General features: G+C 41.6%; 1 protein-coding gene across 2 annotated transcripts in view; it reads right to left on the reverse strand.

The window, feature by feature from the left end:
• Nucleotides 1–18,997, reverse strand: part of Farsb (phenylalanyl-tRNA synthetase subunit beta) — a 64,910-nt gene that overhangs the window by 23,279 nt on the left and 22,634 nt on the right. For both annotated transcript variants that reach the window (XM_021197339.1, XM_029538594.1), the window contains exons 11-15: nucleotides 15,614–15,675; nucleotides 15,172–15,379; nucleotides 14,560–14,640; nucleotides 10,857–10,949; nucleotides 6,816–6,933 (exon numbers count right to left, since the gene is read on the reverse strand). In XM_021197339.1, coding sequence (XP_021052998.1) covers nucleotides 6,816–6,933; nucleotides 10,857–10,949; nucleotides 14,560–14,640; nucleotides 15,172–15,379; nucleotides 15,614–15,675 — 562 coding nt within the window. The remainder of the gene's footprint in view (nucleotides 1–6,815; nucleotides 6,934–10,856; nucleotides 10,950–14,559; nucleotides 14,641–15,171; nucleotides 15,380–15,613; nucleotides 15,676–18,997) is intronic.

Consider the following 18,997-nt stretch of genomic DNA (forward strand, 5'->3'; position numbering starts at 1 on the left):
GCTAGGGTTTGTTGGAAATGCCTTGGTTCTTTATAACTCAGTTAACAGACCTCTTGTGTCATGCCATCAAACAATTCTGCTTCTTAAATGGGCCTGCCAAGTATGTCAGCCTAAATTATCCATGTATTGCACAGACTTCAAAGTACTGCCTGGAGAGAGCTGATCTAAACCACCCAAAGGAGGGGTGGCTAGATGCAGTTCTGTGAGCTCAACACATGACTTTTTTTTTTTTTTTTTTAAAGGAAAAGAAAAGGGAGTGGCACACAGTGTCCTGAGCATGTGACTCATATCCTAGGCTTTGCCATAGGCTTCCAGGCAGTGTAGATCCTGTTGCACCAATGATTAGAGGAGAATTAGTGGTTTCTGGGAATAATATCATCTAGGGTACAGAGTCCTCCTTATGCTCACATGTACCCAGACACCAAATAAAGATGCTGACAGAACAAAAGTATAAGGGGAGAACAAAAAGCTTCTAGAAAAATCAAGGGCTGATATTTTGCTCAAACTGGAGATTCACAGTACGGCAGACTCGGAATGTGAAGCACTTCACTGTAGCATCTTTCCAGCAGCATTTTCAACACTGGTACTCACAAAACCATAACTCATGCTGCAGACCTATCTCCTAAAGAATTTTAGTATGCTCTAAATGACCACAGCTAATGTAGGGAACCAAGAACCCTGATGTATTCCTGACAGGACTATAAATTAGTGCAGTGGAAATAAGTAAGCAAAGGCATGGAAGTGAAGGAGGGACTAGACGGGAAGATCAGCAGCAAGTACTCAGGGACAGGCCATAGGGGTGTGAATAAAACACAGGGCACAATAGCCAGTGGGTGCCCTTAATCCCAGCACCAGGCAAAGGCAGTCAGACTGGAGGCCAGCCTGGTTTACAAGTTCTGACCAAACCAGATGTACCTGTTTTAAGAAGAGGAGGAGAATAGGAAGAAAAGAAAATGGCACAGTAAAATCCATTTTATAGGTATAATTAATGTATGCAATATAGTACCATATGCAACATATATTTATATGTATGACATAACTATGCTGGGTATGTTGGCTCATGTGAACCTGTAAGCAGGATGTGAGTTTGAAGATAGTCAAGGTCACAGAGCAAGACCTGTCTCAAAACCAACCAAGTCAAAATAAAAAAGAGAAAAAAATCAGTTAAAAAGTTTAGAAAATAATTTACTAAATTATCAAATATTTAAATGTATGTACCTAAGAACTGACAATTTGTTATTTCTAAAAATAATTATTTGTTCAAGGGAAAATGATACTCACTTAAAGACATACTTTAGGAAAAGTCTCATAACCATCTATTCATTCATGCTCACTCTGCTTCCATATGGTAAAATAGTATGTAACCATTAAAAAGGAGATCAATAGTATGCATTCAGATAAACTAGATTAAGTGTAACCGCATCTGTGTAAACTATAAAACTATCACTTTGTAGCTGCACGCAGAAGTGTAACATGGCCACAGATATACGCAAGGACTGGCAGTGAATTAATTCTAGATGTGGAATGTCTGACAAGTTGTAGATCTTATTTTTTTTAATTAAACAGAAGAACAAAATTCCTAAATCAATTAAACATATTCATGAAAGCTTAAGAATATTAAAAATATATGTTCAATTGTAAGGAAAAGAAAAACAAAAAACAGCAACAGCCTTCCTCAAATGCTTTTATATGGCAGCACCAAAGTACACACTTTTATTTTAAAATGATGCTGAGAAGCCAAGAAACAAATGTGAAAAGAAATCTCTAAAATTCTAATGCATACAGGGGAAAGAAAATTATATTCCTGAGGGTTGGCTTTTATTTTGTTAACATAAACCTGGAATGGATTTTTATCTATTAAAAAAATACAGCACTGGATGCATGACAAGGCACATTATACTCACGTTAGCAGATCTTAACTTTGTGGAATCAAGCACACTAAAATAACTTTCTATATTAAAAATGATATATTTACTCAGCTAAGATGCCATCTCATATGAGAAGGATGCTACTTCAAAAACTGTTAACGTCAGTCTCCTTACACCCATGTTTTTTGAATTATTAATTGGAAATTCTACATGCCAAAAATATGAAATGGTGAAATTAAATTAATCCAGACTGATGACATAAGCCCTCTTCAGAAAGCCGCATTCCACATGTGGATGCTGGATAATGTTCTATTATCTGAGGCTCCAGATTTGATGGACAGTGTCTCAGAAGATAGGTATTCACAAACCTATAATAAAATCTTCTTCAGCCTTCATTGAACACATAGGTATACCAAAAATTATGAAGACCGGACCCTTCTTTCACTCATCTATGTCTACTTTCTGTCAGCTGGAGACTGACTCCAAGGTCTTATGCATGCCCGTGTTTAATGTTCAGTAACCCACGGCAAATAAGCACTGACATCAGGTGTGTGTGTGTGTGTGTGTGTGTGTGTGTGTGTGTGTGTGTGTGTGTGTGTGTGTGTGTATGAATAGTGTGCTGAGGAAACAACCCTTGAAAAGACCAACAGTTATGGTCTGTGGCGGCCATGATGCTCAAGGAAGGAAGAAGAAATACAACTCTGAAACAGACCTTGCAATTAAAGGCTTAAAACATAAATTCCTTATTTTCATATCCACTTAGGAAGGGCAAAAAGAAACAGACCATCCTCTCACTTCCAGGGGTGTCTGGGACAAGGTGAGAGTTTGGGAACTATTTCACTGTAACTTGGAGGCAGGGGAATGGAGTTCAAAGCAGGCGCCGTCTGGAAGATAGAAGGTCTGAGGGAGTCCTTCGAGAAGAAAGGGAGGTTGTCTAGAGCTTATATGAGAGCTCGAACCCACTGCACTTAGTACAGCAGTGACCCAGTCCAAACCTGAAACCACGCACGTGAGGCTGCTCCTTGGATGAGCGGGGTATGCTGATCTGCTCCTGATGATATAAACCCCCAAACCCTTTACAGGGCATGTCAAGCTCATCACATCCTTAGCTTCCTGTTCCTTTTAAGACTTGCTCATCCTTGACCCAGAGATCCTTTCTTGAATTTCAGTGAGATTTGAGGCCTAGTGGCAGCTTCCACAAGCACTGAGGGAGGTGCTGTGACTGCAGGGCTCAATTGTGTTTAAAACGTGGGAAGGCCGGATTGTGCAAACTGTCTGTGCTAGCTGTTCCAGACAGGCAGTCTTTTGCTCATCCCTGCAGTTTTCCTGGCTTTTTCAAATATTTTGTTTAGAGTTTGGTCATTCCTGACATTGAAGTGAATGACGATTAACATCTGAAACCAGCCAGTAACTTTCAGAGCAGCGGCCTTGCATGCTCGCCACAGCTACCCTCCCTGCTACAAAACTAAGAGCTTACCCTAGGGCAGAGTCTGTACTCAGTTTCTTGTTCCAAAAACACATGCCACTCTGTCCACCAAAAGGGATAAATCAGCTCAGTCCCCTGAGTCATGACTAATTTTTAAGTGTTACAGCAGCTTTGGAGCTTGAAGCTCAACAAATGCAGTGGCTGGCTCAGCCTCACACAAGCCAAATGTGCCTGATTTACAGTGCAAGTCTCAATGCTTGAAAAGTGTGGCTGACTTGGTTTCAAAACTGGCAGCCTGACAGCCTCATTCATCATGACGCCCAGTGAGAGGAGTGCTCATTAGAGTAAAATGTCTGATTAGGTCAAGCAGGAAAATGGGAGTTGCCTTTTGCCTGCTTTCAGAAAACCTTGGGTCAGACAGGAAAACACGGAAATTCAGGTTCCATTTTGGAAGCTATGTTTGCCAAGCAGACACTCATGAGGCTTAGGGGTGCTGGGATTTTCTCGGCATTACAGAATGAGTTACTGGCAGTCGTAGCTCCATTCTCTGCATTCCCAGGGTACTTTGCACATTCCCTCCACATGGAACATGGATACACGGGGTTCTGCCAGCCTCTGCCTCCCTGGTGTTGGTAGACAGGCACATGCTGCCAGACTTGGCTTCTCACATGGGTGCTGAGAACCTGAACATTGCTCTGCATGCAAATGTGGCAGGTGCCCTCTTAGACTTACAGTCCTTTCTAGTTTTCTATCACTGTGGTTAACTAGACCACCTGGCTCCTGCTTGCCACACATCTCCATTTTTTTGAACCCCATAATTTGGGGAGTGCTCACTAAAGAGATTTGGGAAATTTCATTAATTGGAAAATCCCTCTATCACTTATTTTGGTGGTTTCAAAAGTTTCATTTAGGAACGCATGGCCAGAAAACATCTAAGAGAGAAATGGCTTCTAATTTGTAAATGGTAAATTACTCAAAGAAAAATCTCTGTGATTTATTCATTGATTGGCTGATTACTGCTATGCCAGTGTAGTTTTCACCCTGTAGACTCAGATAGAATTAATGCCTAGAACTCCCAAGGCAGGTGATTTTGCATCCAATTTTGGTATTCCATGGCAGAGTGCAGCATAGCATTTTTTCCAGAGCTGGTACCACCCAGATCCACTTAGGTCTGAACATCCTCTTTCCATCCTGGTGAGATGGAAATTTTTTTTGAAGTGACAAATCTATACTAAAAATGAGAGAACCTTTTTAGTGTCAGCTGTAAAAGAGTTGAGGGTTTGCTCAGTTTCTCCATTGGTGTAGATACTGGGTGCAGGGTCAGCTTCACTAGCAAGCCTGTGGGGCTTAAGGGAGCCTTGGCACTCTCCAGGGCACCTTTCATTATTACTGCGCCTACCAGGTCTCTGCCCAGGCTCTCAGCCTCCACTGCAACAGTGGCAATGGGATCTTCCAGTGCAGGGTGGTGATTTACTTTTAAAAGTAAAGTCTTACATGTAAAAGTATGCTTTAGGTTTCTTAAAAGGAGAACACACACACACACACACACACACACACACACACACACACACACAAAGAAAATCTAATAACACTAAGTCCCTTAAAGATTAGGATAAAAAAATCAAGTCCCATTGTCTCAGCAAAACACAGTGACACTGTTGGCCACCCTGGGTCTTTAAGCACTATAGCAGAAAATGGACATGACCCAAGCCAACAGCATCTGGGCCTGGGACTGCCAGCACCCAAACTAGAACAGGAGTCATCACAATGTGGCTAAAACTTTCTAAATGCAGTTTCACTCCATCCTTACTAGTTAATGAAGCAAGTGCTGTCATTACCCCATTGTACAGATGAGAAGACAGCCAGAGTTCAAATAAACTGTGTACCATAGAAGCATGACTAAAACCCATTCCTTATGATGTACTCTGCAGAACCCAGACACACTGCTACCTCCCTACAGATGCCGTAGACCCTTTCCTGTAGGCCATATGACTAGGAGGGATCAACATGCACTTATTTAGAATAACGCTTCAGAAAAGTTCTTGTTATGAAATAAGATCCAGGCCTACCTAAACAGAAAACATACTCCATCTCAACAAAAGGAAACATGTTTTCAAGTCGTAGACTCAGTGAGTAATTTAACTTCCCTTCATTTTTCAAATGCTACTGATATGATAGAAAATATTAAAGAAGCAGTACAAGCCAATGCAAGATAAAGTGGGATCAGAAGGAAACGAACCATGGAGAAATCAATAGACAGTTTCAGCTAGGATGGGCACAGCAAAGGTTCAGAGTTCTCCCCAGGAGAAAAAGCACAACAGAAATGCAGATGTCTACGCTAAAACAAACAAGTAAACCCAGCTCAGGTTCATGTATGGAGGGCTGAAACACAACAGTGTAAACAGTGTAGGCTCCATGACTATAGCCAAACTCTATGGCAAATGTGGTCCGAGAGCTGCCCCTCACTCTCACCCTACAGCCTGGGAGCACACCCAGCCCTGCAGGGCCGTTAAGGAGCACTGTCAGTTACTATGAAGCACCCATTGCTGAAAGAGCATTACAGAACTTCTGAGGAAACAATGCGGCTACCTTAATCCTGTACTTATGATTATGAGCACAGAGGATCAAGACACTATGAAGCTCAGAGGATAAGTGTGAAAGGAAAGAGTCAACGTTCACAGATCAATGCCACCCTGCACCCAGTATCTACACCAATGGAAAAACTGAGCAAACCCTCAACTCTTTTACAGCTGACACTAAAAATGTTCTCTCATTTTTTGTATAGATTTGTCACTTCAAAAAAAATTCTACAAACTACAGCCCGGAGTTAAGAACCACTCACAACCATAAGGGCTGATGTATGAAGTTAAAGGAAGGCTGCCAGCCAAGTGGTCACTTGAGGCACTGCTCACTGAGGGGCCACAGCACTTACATGTCTAGACAAACAATTGAACTTGAGCGTGCTTTAGAAAGAATGACTTCCAGGAAAACCAGGCTTCCAAAATTCCTAAATTTATATTTATTGAATGATCATGTATTCCAAGTGTTAGACAAAAAACCCTGCTATACTAAGCTAAGTACTTTGGACTTAAGTACTTCAAAGGGAAAACTTATGAACCCTATTCACAATCACTGTTGTAGTAGTGCCGGTCAGTCAAAGCCTGACCACAGTACCATGCCACAGACGTCACGGGGTACAGGAAAGGAAAGTTTCAGAATGCTCTGGGAACCTTCCATTCTTCCTTCCTTCCCCCCACCCCCGCCCCCAAGGCTGGTACTGAGGCGAGCTCAGGGACCCATGAGGACCATAATTCTCTTAGTTTGAGAATTACCAACTCAAGGATGCTCTGATAGTGATGTACTAACTCACATTTACACTAAAGTACTCTAAGGAGGGTGGTAGCAATATGGAAGAAAGAAACCTGGCTCCATGTACGCATGCTAAGGTCTCTAAAGAGAGCTGGAATTCACACAATAGAAAACATGCTTAAGTATGCAAATCTGATGTCACTCACTCTCACCTTTGCTAGAGTCTTTTACTACAATGTCAGAGATTTCAAACAGTTTGAGAGGAAGGGGCATCTTCCGGTTTGCTGCAATGGTCTTCAGAAGGCCAGGAAGAAGGGTAGTGCGCGCCACCTACAGGAAAAGATGGGAATTCACACTGACTCAAGAACTGGCAAACTAAGGAGTAAAGGAGACAAAGCTGGCCAGCTTCCTGGCTTCAAGGAAAACTTTTGGAAAGGGCACTATCTTTTTATTTTTAAATTCTCAAGTCCAATTCACTAAAAGAAAAAATATTCTCCATTCCAAATTGACAAAATAAATACCAATAAATATAATTTATACAGTAAGAAGCAAATATAATGATTACTTCTATCTAAAGATTAGCTATTCCATTATAATTTTTAAAACTAAACTAGGTTTTCAAGGTTGCACATATGCAAATTTTTATATTCTGCCTCCTTTCACAAAGTAATTGAAATAGCTCAGGCTGGACTCCCAAATGCTCACATTCAGCCTATACTTGGTTCTTACATGCTTTGAGCTGGCTGGCTCAATCCCTCTTACCTGAATTTTCCACCTCATAATTGACTTTACTTACTATTCTCTACTTTCTCATCCACAGTAACTGATAGGTAGATAGATAGATAGATAGATAGATAGATAGATAGATAGATAGATAGATGTAGTTTTCTGATCCTAACAGTAAGAATTGCTTGGATAACATCATTTAAAGACAGTCTGAGGGGCCCACCAAAATCCTGTGTCTCTAGCCCACCATGGGGTACACATGGAATCCCAGCACTTGGGAAGCTGAGGCAAGAGGAAGACTGTCCCGTGCTCACAATGAGTCAGGGAGATACAGTGAGTACCAGGCCAGAAAGACTATCTCTCAAACAAAGAAGCAAAGTGGTTTCTTTGTATTTAGCTGTTAAATCTGTTTTTTAGTTCTTGCGTTCTAGTTCCCTCCTTTCTATAGAGGATGTTCCAAGATGCTGTAGAGATGTATGGAGATTGGAGGTAGAGGCTTCATAATAGTTTGAAGCCCACCTGAGCTAACTAAGTGACTTAGGGTTTCTATTGCTGTGATAAACACTATGACCAAAGCAACTTGGGAAGAAAAGGATTTATTTCACTTTACTATTCCAGTTAACAGCCCACTGTGGAGGGATGTCAACACTTTAATTCAAGCAGACCAGGAACCTAGACTCAGGAACTGAAGCAGAGGCCATAGATGAGTGCTGCTTACTAGCTCGTCCCTCGGGGCTAGCTTGTTCCTCAGGGCTAGCTCATGGCTTTTTATCTCACCTAGAACCACCAGCCCAGGGGTGGCACCACCCACGGTGAACTAGGCGCTCCTCCATCAACTGTCAAGAGAAATCACCATAGGCTTCCCCAGGGGGCAATCTGCAATCTGCTGAGAGCATTTTCTTCATTGAAGATCCAAAGCAAAAACAAAAAAGCTCTAAATTCATTTTTAAGTTTGTCATTCTCCTCAGTATAGTGGAAATATCCACACTTATCAATGTTTTTAATACACATAACTCTTATTTGCTTAGTCCAAATCCACCAGCAACATAAAAATTTAAAACCTGAATCTGGACAAACTTTCAGCTCTAATTTATAAGAAATATAGGAGAGTGCTAGGATATATTCAGCAAAATCATAAATGTGGAAAGCCTGCAGAACAAAGGGCCCATATTTTTAAACAAAGTAAAAGAAAAGAATTTTGTCAGAAAGATGACAAGGTGGGGAACAAATGATCGACTAATAACATATAGACTACGCCTAAGCAATCAGTCACCTCTAATGTACAACCTCAAAGGAATCCCAACTGAAAAGAGACAGCTGGGAAGTCTTACACAGTGACAGCCATTTGAAGACCTGTTAACCTGGGGACAAGTGAGAATACTACACAATCTTATTTATAATAATTGCAATAAAAATTTACATGTTTTTACTTGCAAATAGTATTTTTCTTCTCCTGCCCATTCTATAAAACATCTACTGTCAGAGAAGAACACAAAGTTAAGAATTACATAGAGGGGCTGGCGAGATGGCTCAGTGGTTAAGAGCACCGACTACTCTTCCAAAGGTCCTGAGTTCAAGTCCCAGCAACCACATGGTGGCTCACAACCATCCATAATGAAATCTGATGCCCTCTTCTGGAGTGTCTGAAGACAGCTACAGTGTACTTACATACAATNAAAAGATTTTTGAGTTGAATTAACTGCACACTGTATTTTATAACATAACAAATAACAGAGAGGCAAGATTTCTGTACATATCCTTCCTTAACGGACCTCTTCTGGTGTATCTGAAGACAGCTACAGTATACTTACATATAAAAAATAAATAAAAAAAAAAAAAAAAAAAAAAAGAATTACATAGAAAAAGAACATGCTTGTACCCGAATTATAAGCCACTTCAACCATAAGTAAGTACAAACCTGTACTCTGCTAGGTAAAGCAGGGGTAATACAGAAGCTGCCCATGCTAAAGGACTCTTGAGTATGCTAAGCAAGCCACAGCTATGTACAGTGGCCGCTGAGGCACTTCTGATCTGCTTGTCCTCTGTTTATATAAAGTGGAGCAGGCAGTGTACAAACTCAGAGGCATATAACAGTTATAGAAATCTTGAGAAATAAAAAGTTTGTGTCACACTTGATAAATGAAACTGGGGTAGGGGGATGCATTTAGCGTAAACAAGTAAAAAATCCACTTCTATTCAATGAATAGTGCTATGAGTAAATATTAGTATAGCTCATTTGCTACAGTAGGTAGTTCTATAAATAAAACTCAGAATTTAGCAGGGCGTGGTGGCACACGCCTTTAATCCCAGCACTCGGGAGGCAGAGGCAGGTGGATTTCTGAGTTTGAGGCCAGCCTGGACTACAAAGTGAGTTCCAGGACATCCAGGGCTACACAGAGAAACCCTGTCTCCAAAAAAAAAAAAAAACCCTCAGAATTTTAAGTGTAAGCATTTCCAGGTCCTGTAGGATTTTCTAAAAACTAACCCAGCATCTACCTTTTACACAAGGCCCATGAGAACCAAGAGAACCAAGGCCCATGAGAGAACCAAGGCCCATGGAAACTATCGCAGATCACTACTGAGGTTTCTCTAGTGTCAAGTTTCCTAAACCCAGATCCTTTGGTTCTAAGATTTTTCAAACATGAAGAACTGCATATGCAAGAAAGCAAGCCAGAGTTCACATACATCGGAAGACAGTCAGCTATTAGCAAAGCTGTTATAACTTGAAATGCACATCTACAGCTAACATCCTAGTCCATAGTCTGAATCATTTAACACAACTGCTAGTGCAGGACCATTCCATTTAAGTCTTCCTAAACTCTGTAAGAAACTGCCAATAAACTCAAGAGGACAATGAAAGCCACAAAGAACAGTCGTTAGAAACTGGCAGGATGGCTTGCAGAGAGACACGGAGTGCATTTTTAATCCGTCTACTACAAATGAATGGGAAAGAGAGGAAGTAGGAATTTTAAGTAAATATCAATTATAACGTGAAAAACACAGGTCAGCGTGGCTAAGCCAGCAAGATGTAACAAGGAAGACTAGGCTGGGAGCAGGGGGAGGCGGAGGGCAGGGGGAGGAGGAGGAGGCTTTGGGAGGGGAAACCAGGTAAGGAGATAACATTTAAAATGTAAATGAAGACAATATCTGATAATAAAAAAAAGAAAAGAATGGGCTGAATGTGAGCACTTGGAAGTCCAGCCTGTGCTATACAATGAGTTCCAGGACAACCTGGGCTACAGTGAAAGACACCATCTCAAAGACAGAAATAATAATAATAATATATTTTTAAGCAAGCTAACTGCACTGTCTGGTTAATAATTAATAGTACATTTGCTTACCAAGCACAAGGCTCTGGGTTCAATACTAATATATACACAGAGAAAGAGAGACAGAGAGGCAGGGGGAACCAACTCCAAATTATCTACGGAAAGTTCATTAAAATGTTCTAAGGATTCCCCTGAGGTATAAGTGAAGAGCGCTTCCCTAGGTCACTGACCACAGACGACTTTTACCCCAGTTCCTACCTGGAACTCCGCGGTTTTGGGATTACTTATGTGGACTGCCTTTGTTGCAGAGATATCCAGGCCAAGTTTGTCAGCAATATCTTCTTGGGAGCACTAAGAACATGTCAAATAGATTAGTACAGGGCAATGCCTAGCTCCAAGTTTAAAAGTATTTCATGCTCTCAGTTTGCTCTATAAAATTCAGTAAGTTAATAATAACCCAAGAATTTGATCTAATAAGTTTTAACAATTAATAATTCACCACTTGTAGTTCACCTAGTTTAGGCTCACAGAAGATACAATGACTATGAATAGCTCTCTTATGAGGAGTTGTAGCCACAACAGGGAGCTACTTAATGTCTCCTGTAGAGATGGGGGTTTAGCCCACACCCAGGTCCTCTCTGCAGTAGGTCCCCACTAACCTTTCCCGTCTAAGCTCCTAATTCCTCCCTGTTTTCTGAGCATTATACTTTTACCTGCCTTTACCCAAATATCACTGTGCCAGCACCACACAAAGCAAACCCAAGGCTCTACGTAAGGGACTGCTCTTTAGCTCTTCAAGAAAGGTGTCTCTAGAGGGACCAGTCAGAGAGCCCTCTCTCGGTTTCCCCAGGGTTTTCTGGTTACTAGTGCAATCCCAGGTTAAGTCTGCACTGATTTGGGGCAGAACTGTGCAACTAGGAGAATTCACATGGCTCAGTGTTCTTTGAAATGCTGCCATTTAACTCCCCCTGCACATAACCCATATAGCTCTCTTAGGAACAAAGAAACTACTCAGTTCTTACCCACCTCAGAATCTAGAACAGCAGGCACATGTTACAGCAGACTCACTACTAGATCCAACAAAATAAGGATCAAAATTTAAAGATACTGTATGTCCAATGACTGACAGAGTGCTAAAACATAATAAAATGAAAAATAATCAAGTGATAAAAGTTGGTGCCATCAGCTTACTAGAGTCTTTCTAACTTTAGGACAATATTGCTCACTGAACTGCTCAGGCCTCCACAGCACTTAAAAGTAAAGACGCCTGTTTTTTATCAAGTACTGTACCAGGAACTGAAAGAAGGTAAACCAACTGCCAGCTCACCTGAGGGGAATTTTGTCTTCTCTGCATGCTAATGCCTGCGCTGGCAACTCCTGCCTTAGCTCACCTGAGGGCCAGGATGGCAGGGAACTTACCATCCTACCTCAGGCTCCCAAGTATTGTATCATATATGTGCTAGTATGCACCTCCATACCCAACTTTGCCATGCTTTCTTGAAAAGGTATTATACTCTATCAGAACAGAGCCCCATAGCTGCTGTGCTGGAGGAAAGCCTGTTCCATACTGAAAATGGCACTTTCTGCAGAGCAGAACAGAGTCTTGCTACAAAATTTTGATACATTGTGATCAGTTAATTTAAAAAAAATGTATTTACGTGTTACCCACTTTCAACCACAGCTACTTCTGTCTGTGTGAAAGAAAAAGGCTTTCCAGTATATATGAATGACCCTGTGCTTCACAATAGTGATGGAAAAAAAGGGAGACAATCAGAAACAGTTTTCATTAAGAGTTCCTGAAGTGACAGTAGCTCAGGCCCAGGAAGGAAGATGTTCTTAAATATCAGCATTTACGTGTCTTTATAATAGGACGATAACACATACAAAACCGAAAATCATAACTAGGCTGTGGTGGTGCATGCCTTTAACCTGAGCACTCAGGAGGCAGAGGCAGGTGGATCTCTGAGTTTGAGGCCAGCATGGTATACAGAGGGAGTTCTCGGACAGCTAGGGCTATGTAGAAACACCCCCCTAATCAATCAATCAATCAGTCAATCCCCATAATCATTATAAGTGTTACTCTTAAGGTTAAAGTAGGCATTTCTAAAATTGAGTCACTTTGTAGAAGATAATAACTAGTATGCAGTGCTCAAAAGTGAACTGCTTGTTAAGAAGTCAGGGAGCAGCTTTGGAAGACTGACTGTCACTCCTATGCAAACTGGATGTGGCAATACAGACCAGCAATGCTAAGTTCTGTTTATAAAAAACACAACTTTATAAAAATTTTAATGATTTGTTTATTTTATGCATATAGGTATTTTGTCTGCATGAGTGCCTGGTGCCTACCAAAGCCAGAAGAGGCCATCGGATGCCCTGAGACACTGTGGGTGCTAGAGCTTGAACCTGGGTTCTCTGCAAGAGTAGCCAGTGCTCTAAACCTCCAAACCAGATATCTCTTCTGCCCCTGTTAAAACTTTGAATAGAAAACTTTGTGACCACTAACACTCTAGCTCCTCGCACCTCTTCTCCCAGACGATGAATATAACTGTGTGCCTGGACAGTCGAGCTCACTGCTCAGCGTTACTCTAGTGCTACAATTCAGCACTGGAATCTTAGGCACATGCCTGTGGCTGTATGGGGTATGGAGGGACTGAGAGAAGTTACTCTAACTGCTGTGGAGGACAGGAACCGTCCTGAGAAGAATTGGTACCACGTGCAAACAGCTGAGTGCAGAGTAAACCCTCCCTGGACAGCAGCCTCTAGCAGAAGGCAGCTTATGTACTCCTGCAAGATACACGGGACTAAGTTACAGAATCAAAAAGCACCATCAGAGGCAGTGAGGAGTACTGGCCTAAGTGGTAAATGCAGTTAATTTGGGGAAGAAAACCAGAGTCACAAGTAGAGAGGGGAACATGAGTACTTACTCTGTATTTATAAAGTTGAAATCTTTCAGGATGAGGGTGTGTTGATTCCTACTGTCACTTATGAACTTTAAAAACAAAGGCATTTCTCATTGCTAAATTTAATATTTCAATGTGTATAAAATGGTGACTGCTCACAATGGAAACAAAACATCTGCATATGGATGACATGGAACTCTTAAGCTCAGCATACACGAGAAGAGGCCAGGGTCAAGCAGTAGTCACGCAAAGGCCTGATTCGCATCATGACTCTGCTGTGTGCAGTATGTCAGCTACTCGACTTCAGCTTCAAGCTTCCTCCTGGGTACAGTGCCTGCTAACAAGTCCTGACGCATAGCAGTCCTGTAACTACTCTAAAGGTTAAGAACTTCAAGCTGGGGCTGCGGGCCAGGGAGACAGGCCACTGCCCCATCCAGTTTGTTAAATCAAGCTAACTGCAATATCCAAAACCTGTAGTCTGGGTACCACAGATAGTCTCTGCCAGAGAAACCCACTGACAGCACACACACTTACTTCTTCCAGTGGTCAGCCTGAGCAGGGGGAGGGGAGTCCCTTCTGATTCTGTAATAACATTCATTTCCTGATTTAGGCCTTTTATGTCAGCTTTTCAACTCGAAGCAAATGTTTGTGAACATGTTCAAAGACAAATAAGTCTAATGTGGAACAGTTCCTAAGACCTTAACCAGGGAGGTATCTAGTGAGTACAGCCACAACCAAATTAAGACCAAATATTCCAACCTAACAAATCTTTTATGAAGTTCAATGTGCACCTTCTACACTTACATCAAACACAAAGCACGTGGTCATCTCACTGGGACTTTCTGTTTCTAGGCCTTCATGGTCTTCTATGACTACAAAAAGAAATACTTACAGTTTTTCTTTACTGTAAACTGTATGATGTCAAGAAACAGAGTTTCTCTTTTAGTATCTTTAAGTTTCAGCAGTCTAGACTTTATAGATTCAAGTAAGGAATCATACAATACACAATTCAGGAATTCCAAGGAAACACTCAGCCGGATAGAAGTGAGCTGAAGACGTACCAGAGCAAAAGTCAGTGCTTCGGTGAAGCCAGCCGCAGCCATGTCAAGTCTGAGGAGCTCTGTGAGCTTGTTGAGAGGAAACTGAGGGAAGAGCAATATACCATGACATCTCCCCACTTGGTTCTCTTAAACAGATTCATCTGGAAAATACCATTACAAGGAAACAAACTCCCCTCTGTCTAGCACACTGCTAACATTACCACTCCACTATCCCCTCTGTCTAGCACACTGCTAACATTACCACTCCACTATCCCCTCTGTCTAGCACACTGCTAACATTACCACTCCACTATCCAACAGCCTTCCACCCCACGTCTCCCACACAGCTTCTGCCTTTAGGCCCAAGAAGAGAAACTGAATCTTACGGTTAGAGTCAACCAGAGCTCCACACTGGAAACACGTCCTTCTTTACAGAGCTAGTCACCACAGGCTCTCAACTCACTCTAATCATCTGGGCATCTGTTCTGTATCCTTCCCCATAACAAATGCCTCTCATAGCAAAGTACATCCAAATGCTGTTTAATTCCCAGGTCCTGTTTGTCTCCAAGCCTTCCTGGCATTCAATAATCAGTTGCTAACAATAGGGCTGTTTATTCGAGGGTGCAATCTTACTTGATTAGCTATGGTGTATGTTTTCGGCAGAGTCATCTGAATGTTGTTATAGCCATAAGCAATAGCTGCATCCTCCACAATGTCACATGCATGGATGACATCTGCTCTGGTTGGAGGAATTTCAACCTCAATCTGATTGCCGTCACCTATGACTTCTGACTTCAGACACATCCTGGTCAGGAGCTTGGCAAGATTTGCAGGAGTTTCTCTAAAAAACAATGGCCAGGCCATAAGCTTCACTGGAGTGTGTAAAACATGCTTATATCCTGCTTTAAGATAGGGATAGGTTTCTACCTGAAATAGTAGCCTTTCTTTCCGAGTTCTGCTAGGTATCAAATATCCTAGCATACTATCGACACTCTCTCAAAAAACCAAAAACCTCACTGTATACTTTATGCTTCAACTCTCTTCTCTCCCACCATAAAGACGTTTCAAAGCATACCTGATTCCAACTTTCTTGTTAATTAAATCAGCTCTCACCATCTCCTTTCTGTAAGGCAGCTCCTGAGAGAGAGGAAGTTTGACATCAATTATCCCCCATCACATGCCACTTTCTAGTCTCTCTCGTTCACTCAGTTGTTGCAGCTTTATTACCCAGCCAAGAGACTGTTCTTAGAGCCACACACTGAAATAAACCTGAGGTCTTTAAACATTATAATCAATTTGTTACATCTGACTCATATATGAATAGTCTATGTCCTAATTATTTTTTAATGCTTGGGTCAGCCAGATGGCTGAGTGGGTAGAGGAGCTAGCTGCAAGTCTGATGACCTGAGTTCAATCCCCAGGACCGACATGATAGAAGGAGAGGGGTCTCCTACAGACTGTCCAGTGACTTCCACTTCAGTGCTGTAGTTTACACGCTCTAAATAAACACAATCTATTATTATTTACTTATTTACTCTTTTTATTTATTTATTTATTTATTTATTTATTTATTTATTTATTTATTTGGAGATGATTGATTGATTGATTGATTGATTTGGAGATGAGGACTGAACCTAGGATCTTATGTTTGCTAGGCAAGTCCTCTACCACTGAGCTAAATAAATACCCAAACCCCACGATTAATTTTTTTTAAAGAGCAAATTTCTTTGTTATCATTTCCCATGTGGAAAAATACTATGATGTCTCCAGACCTTCCTACCAATCTGTTCCAGAAGACAGTAGAAGTGGGTGGGAACACTTCATAAATTGGCATTGGCTCTCCTTCAAATGGCATGGAACCTTACTACAGTAAGTGAAAACTCACATGCATAAACCTAGGGCTATCCAGTACCTTTGGAAATAGCTTATGAACACTAATCCTCAACACCCTCAACACTTAAACATTAATGAGAGTGTGCATGCATGAAATAATGAAGGCACAGACAGAGTCTAACACCAAAGCTCACTGTTTATCACCTATCTTCAAAACCTTACTCCATTCTATAAAGTAGCAAGTCTCATGAAAGACAACAATCTCCATTCATGGTGTTTGTTAAAATCCTGTATTTCTTTTTCTTCTCTCTTTTTTTTTTCCTCGTTTTTCAAGACAGGGTTTCTCTGTGTAGACCTGGCTGTCCTGGAACTCACTCTGTAGACCAGGCTGGCCTCGAACTCAGAAATCCACCTGCCTCTGCCTCCCAAGTGCTGAGATTATGCCCCGCTTATGTTTTTTCTTTTTAAAAATTGATTCTTTTTCACTGAAGACAGTGTCCCAGCCACNTGGAACTCACTCTGTAGACCAGGCTGGCCTCGAACTCAGAAATCCACCTGCCTCTGCCTCCCAAGTGCTGGGATTAAAGGCGTGCGCCACCACTGCCCGGCTAAAATCCTGTATTTTATATAAGGAAAAAGGACCCTCCCTCGGGGTGTTGAGCTCTGTGGACCTCAGAGCTGCTCTAGGATAGGTTTAAGAGAGAAAAAAAAATTCACAAATACCCAGCACTCCTTTTCAGAAAGCCCACTATTTTAAATTTACAAAAGTACTCTTCATCATATAGATGCCTTCATGAGACTGTTTACACAGGAAAAAGCAAACAAAATTTTAAAGCATACTCTCTTCCTCTTTACAAAAATATATAATTTTATTAAATCTTGACAATTCCTCACATTAAAAAAGAAAAGAAGCTTCAATGGAGAGAAGGCTAGGTGGCTGCCACTCTTCCACAGAGCCCATGTTAATTCCCAGCATCTACAGATAGGCCACAACCAACTGTTAACTCCAGTTCCAGGAGATCTTATGTCCTCTTCTGGCCTCTGTAGGCACTGCATGCACACATAGCGCACGTATACAAACAGAAAGAAAACCAATACACATAAAATACTTAAAATATTAAAACACAAAAAACCAAAAACCAACTTTCTTCAAATCAAACATTTAAAAAAATCATTATAAAGTTGTTTACACCTGGGTCACAGCACTGAGGGCTGAAGCAGGAGGCTCGTGAGTTTGATACCAGTCTGGCTATATTCATTTTTGGTCTCTGAAAAACAAAATAAAAAGCAACCACAACTTCTTCCTCTGTGCCCATATACAGCCTTGGAATGCAACACTGCAGATTTACCCAACAGAGATGGTCCCTATTTCTCCACCATCGGGCTGGGTGTCCTGCTGGGAGACCACTGGACGGCTCCCTTCATGCAGGCAGCCCTGAAACATCATCTTTAAACAAGCTTTAGCCCTTTTTGGTCCCTCATCTCACCAAAGTAGTTGCTGCTCCCCGAGCTCTACCCTGACACCCACGAGGCCATGTCCCAGTGAAAGCTGGGCTCGCTCCTTCCTTCCTTCCTTTCTTCCTCTCTCTCTCCCTCCTTCCCTCCCTCTTTCTTTTTTTCTTTCTTCTTATTTTGGTCTGTTATAACTAACAATCACTGTTAAAATGCAAATCAAGTAAAAGTGTGGTTCTGTAGTATAGTCCTTGCCTCCCATTTGTGGTAGCCTGGGTTCTATCCACATTATAAAAAGCCCAAACATAAACTACAAAAATCTCTACACCCATACCCAGAAGCTGACACTGTAATTTCAGCTCTATGGTCACATACTCACTTTCTCCATGATAATCTAGATAGGAGGCTGGGGCAGCAAAATGGCTCAGTGGACAGAGGTGCTTTACAGCACAAGCCTGGCAACTCAGGTTCTGTCCCCAGAATCCACATAAAGTAGATGGACAGAATGATTCCAAAGTTGTACACTGGTCTCCAGAGGTACACCAGATGTTACCACATGCACACACATGTGCACACGTGTGCACATGCGCACACGCACACACACACACACATGCACACACAAGAGCAAAATGTTTTAAAGAATACCATGCTAAACACTAATGTTTCTAGGAAGGGTAACATTTGTATCAAGCTACTTTACTGTCTGGAAGGAAGTAGAGAAAGGCACTTCCCACCAAGTCTAATGACTTAAGTTCCACTTCTGATACCCACATAGGAGGAGACAATTAACTTCTATAAACTATGCAGAACATAGTCACTGCATACATGTAATTAAAGTACTGGACAGCTCAGGGGTTAAGAGTACTGGACCCAGGTTAAGAGTTTCAGCATCCACACAGCAGCTCGCAACCCTCTGGAACTCCAGTTCCAGGGATCATGTGCCCTCCTCTGGCCTGCTTCAACACCAGGCCCACAGCACACATGATGCCTACAGGCAAAATACTCAGATACTTAAAATTTTTAAAAATTAGTTAAAAAAAATTTTTATGTTCTGATTCACTTCACACGTGACAGGAGGGAAAAAGGAACACAAGTTGATCAGAGAATGGTGTCACTGGTCAGAATCACAGCTACAAGACTGCTACTGCCATTTAATACTTTAATGTGGATGTGG

Source organism: Mus pahari, chromosome 5 (assembly GCF_900095145.1).
Source record: "Mus pahari chromosome 5, PAHARI_EIJ_v1.1, whole genome shotgun sequence".
NCBI lineage: Eukaryota > Metazoa > Chordata > Mammalia > Rodentia > Muridae > Mus > Mus pahari.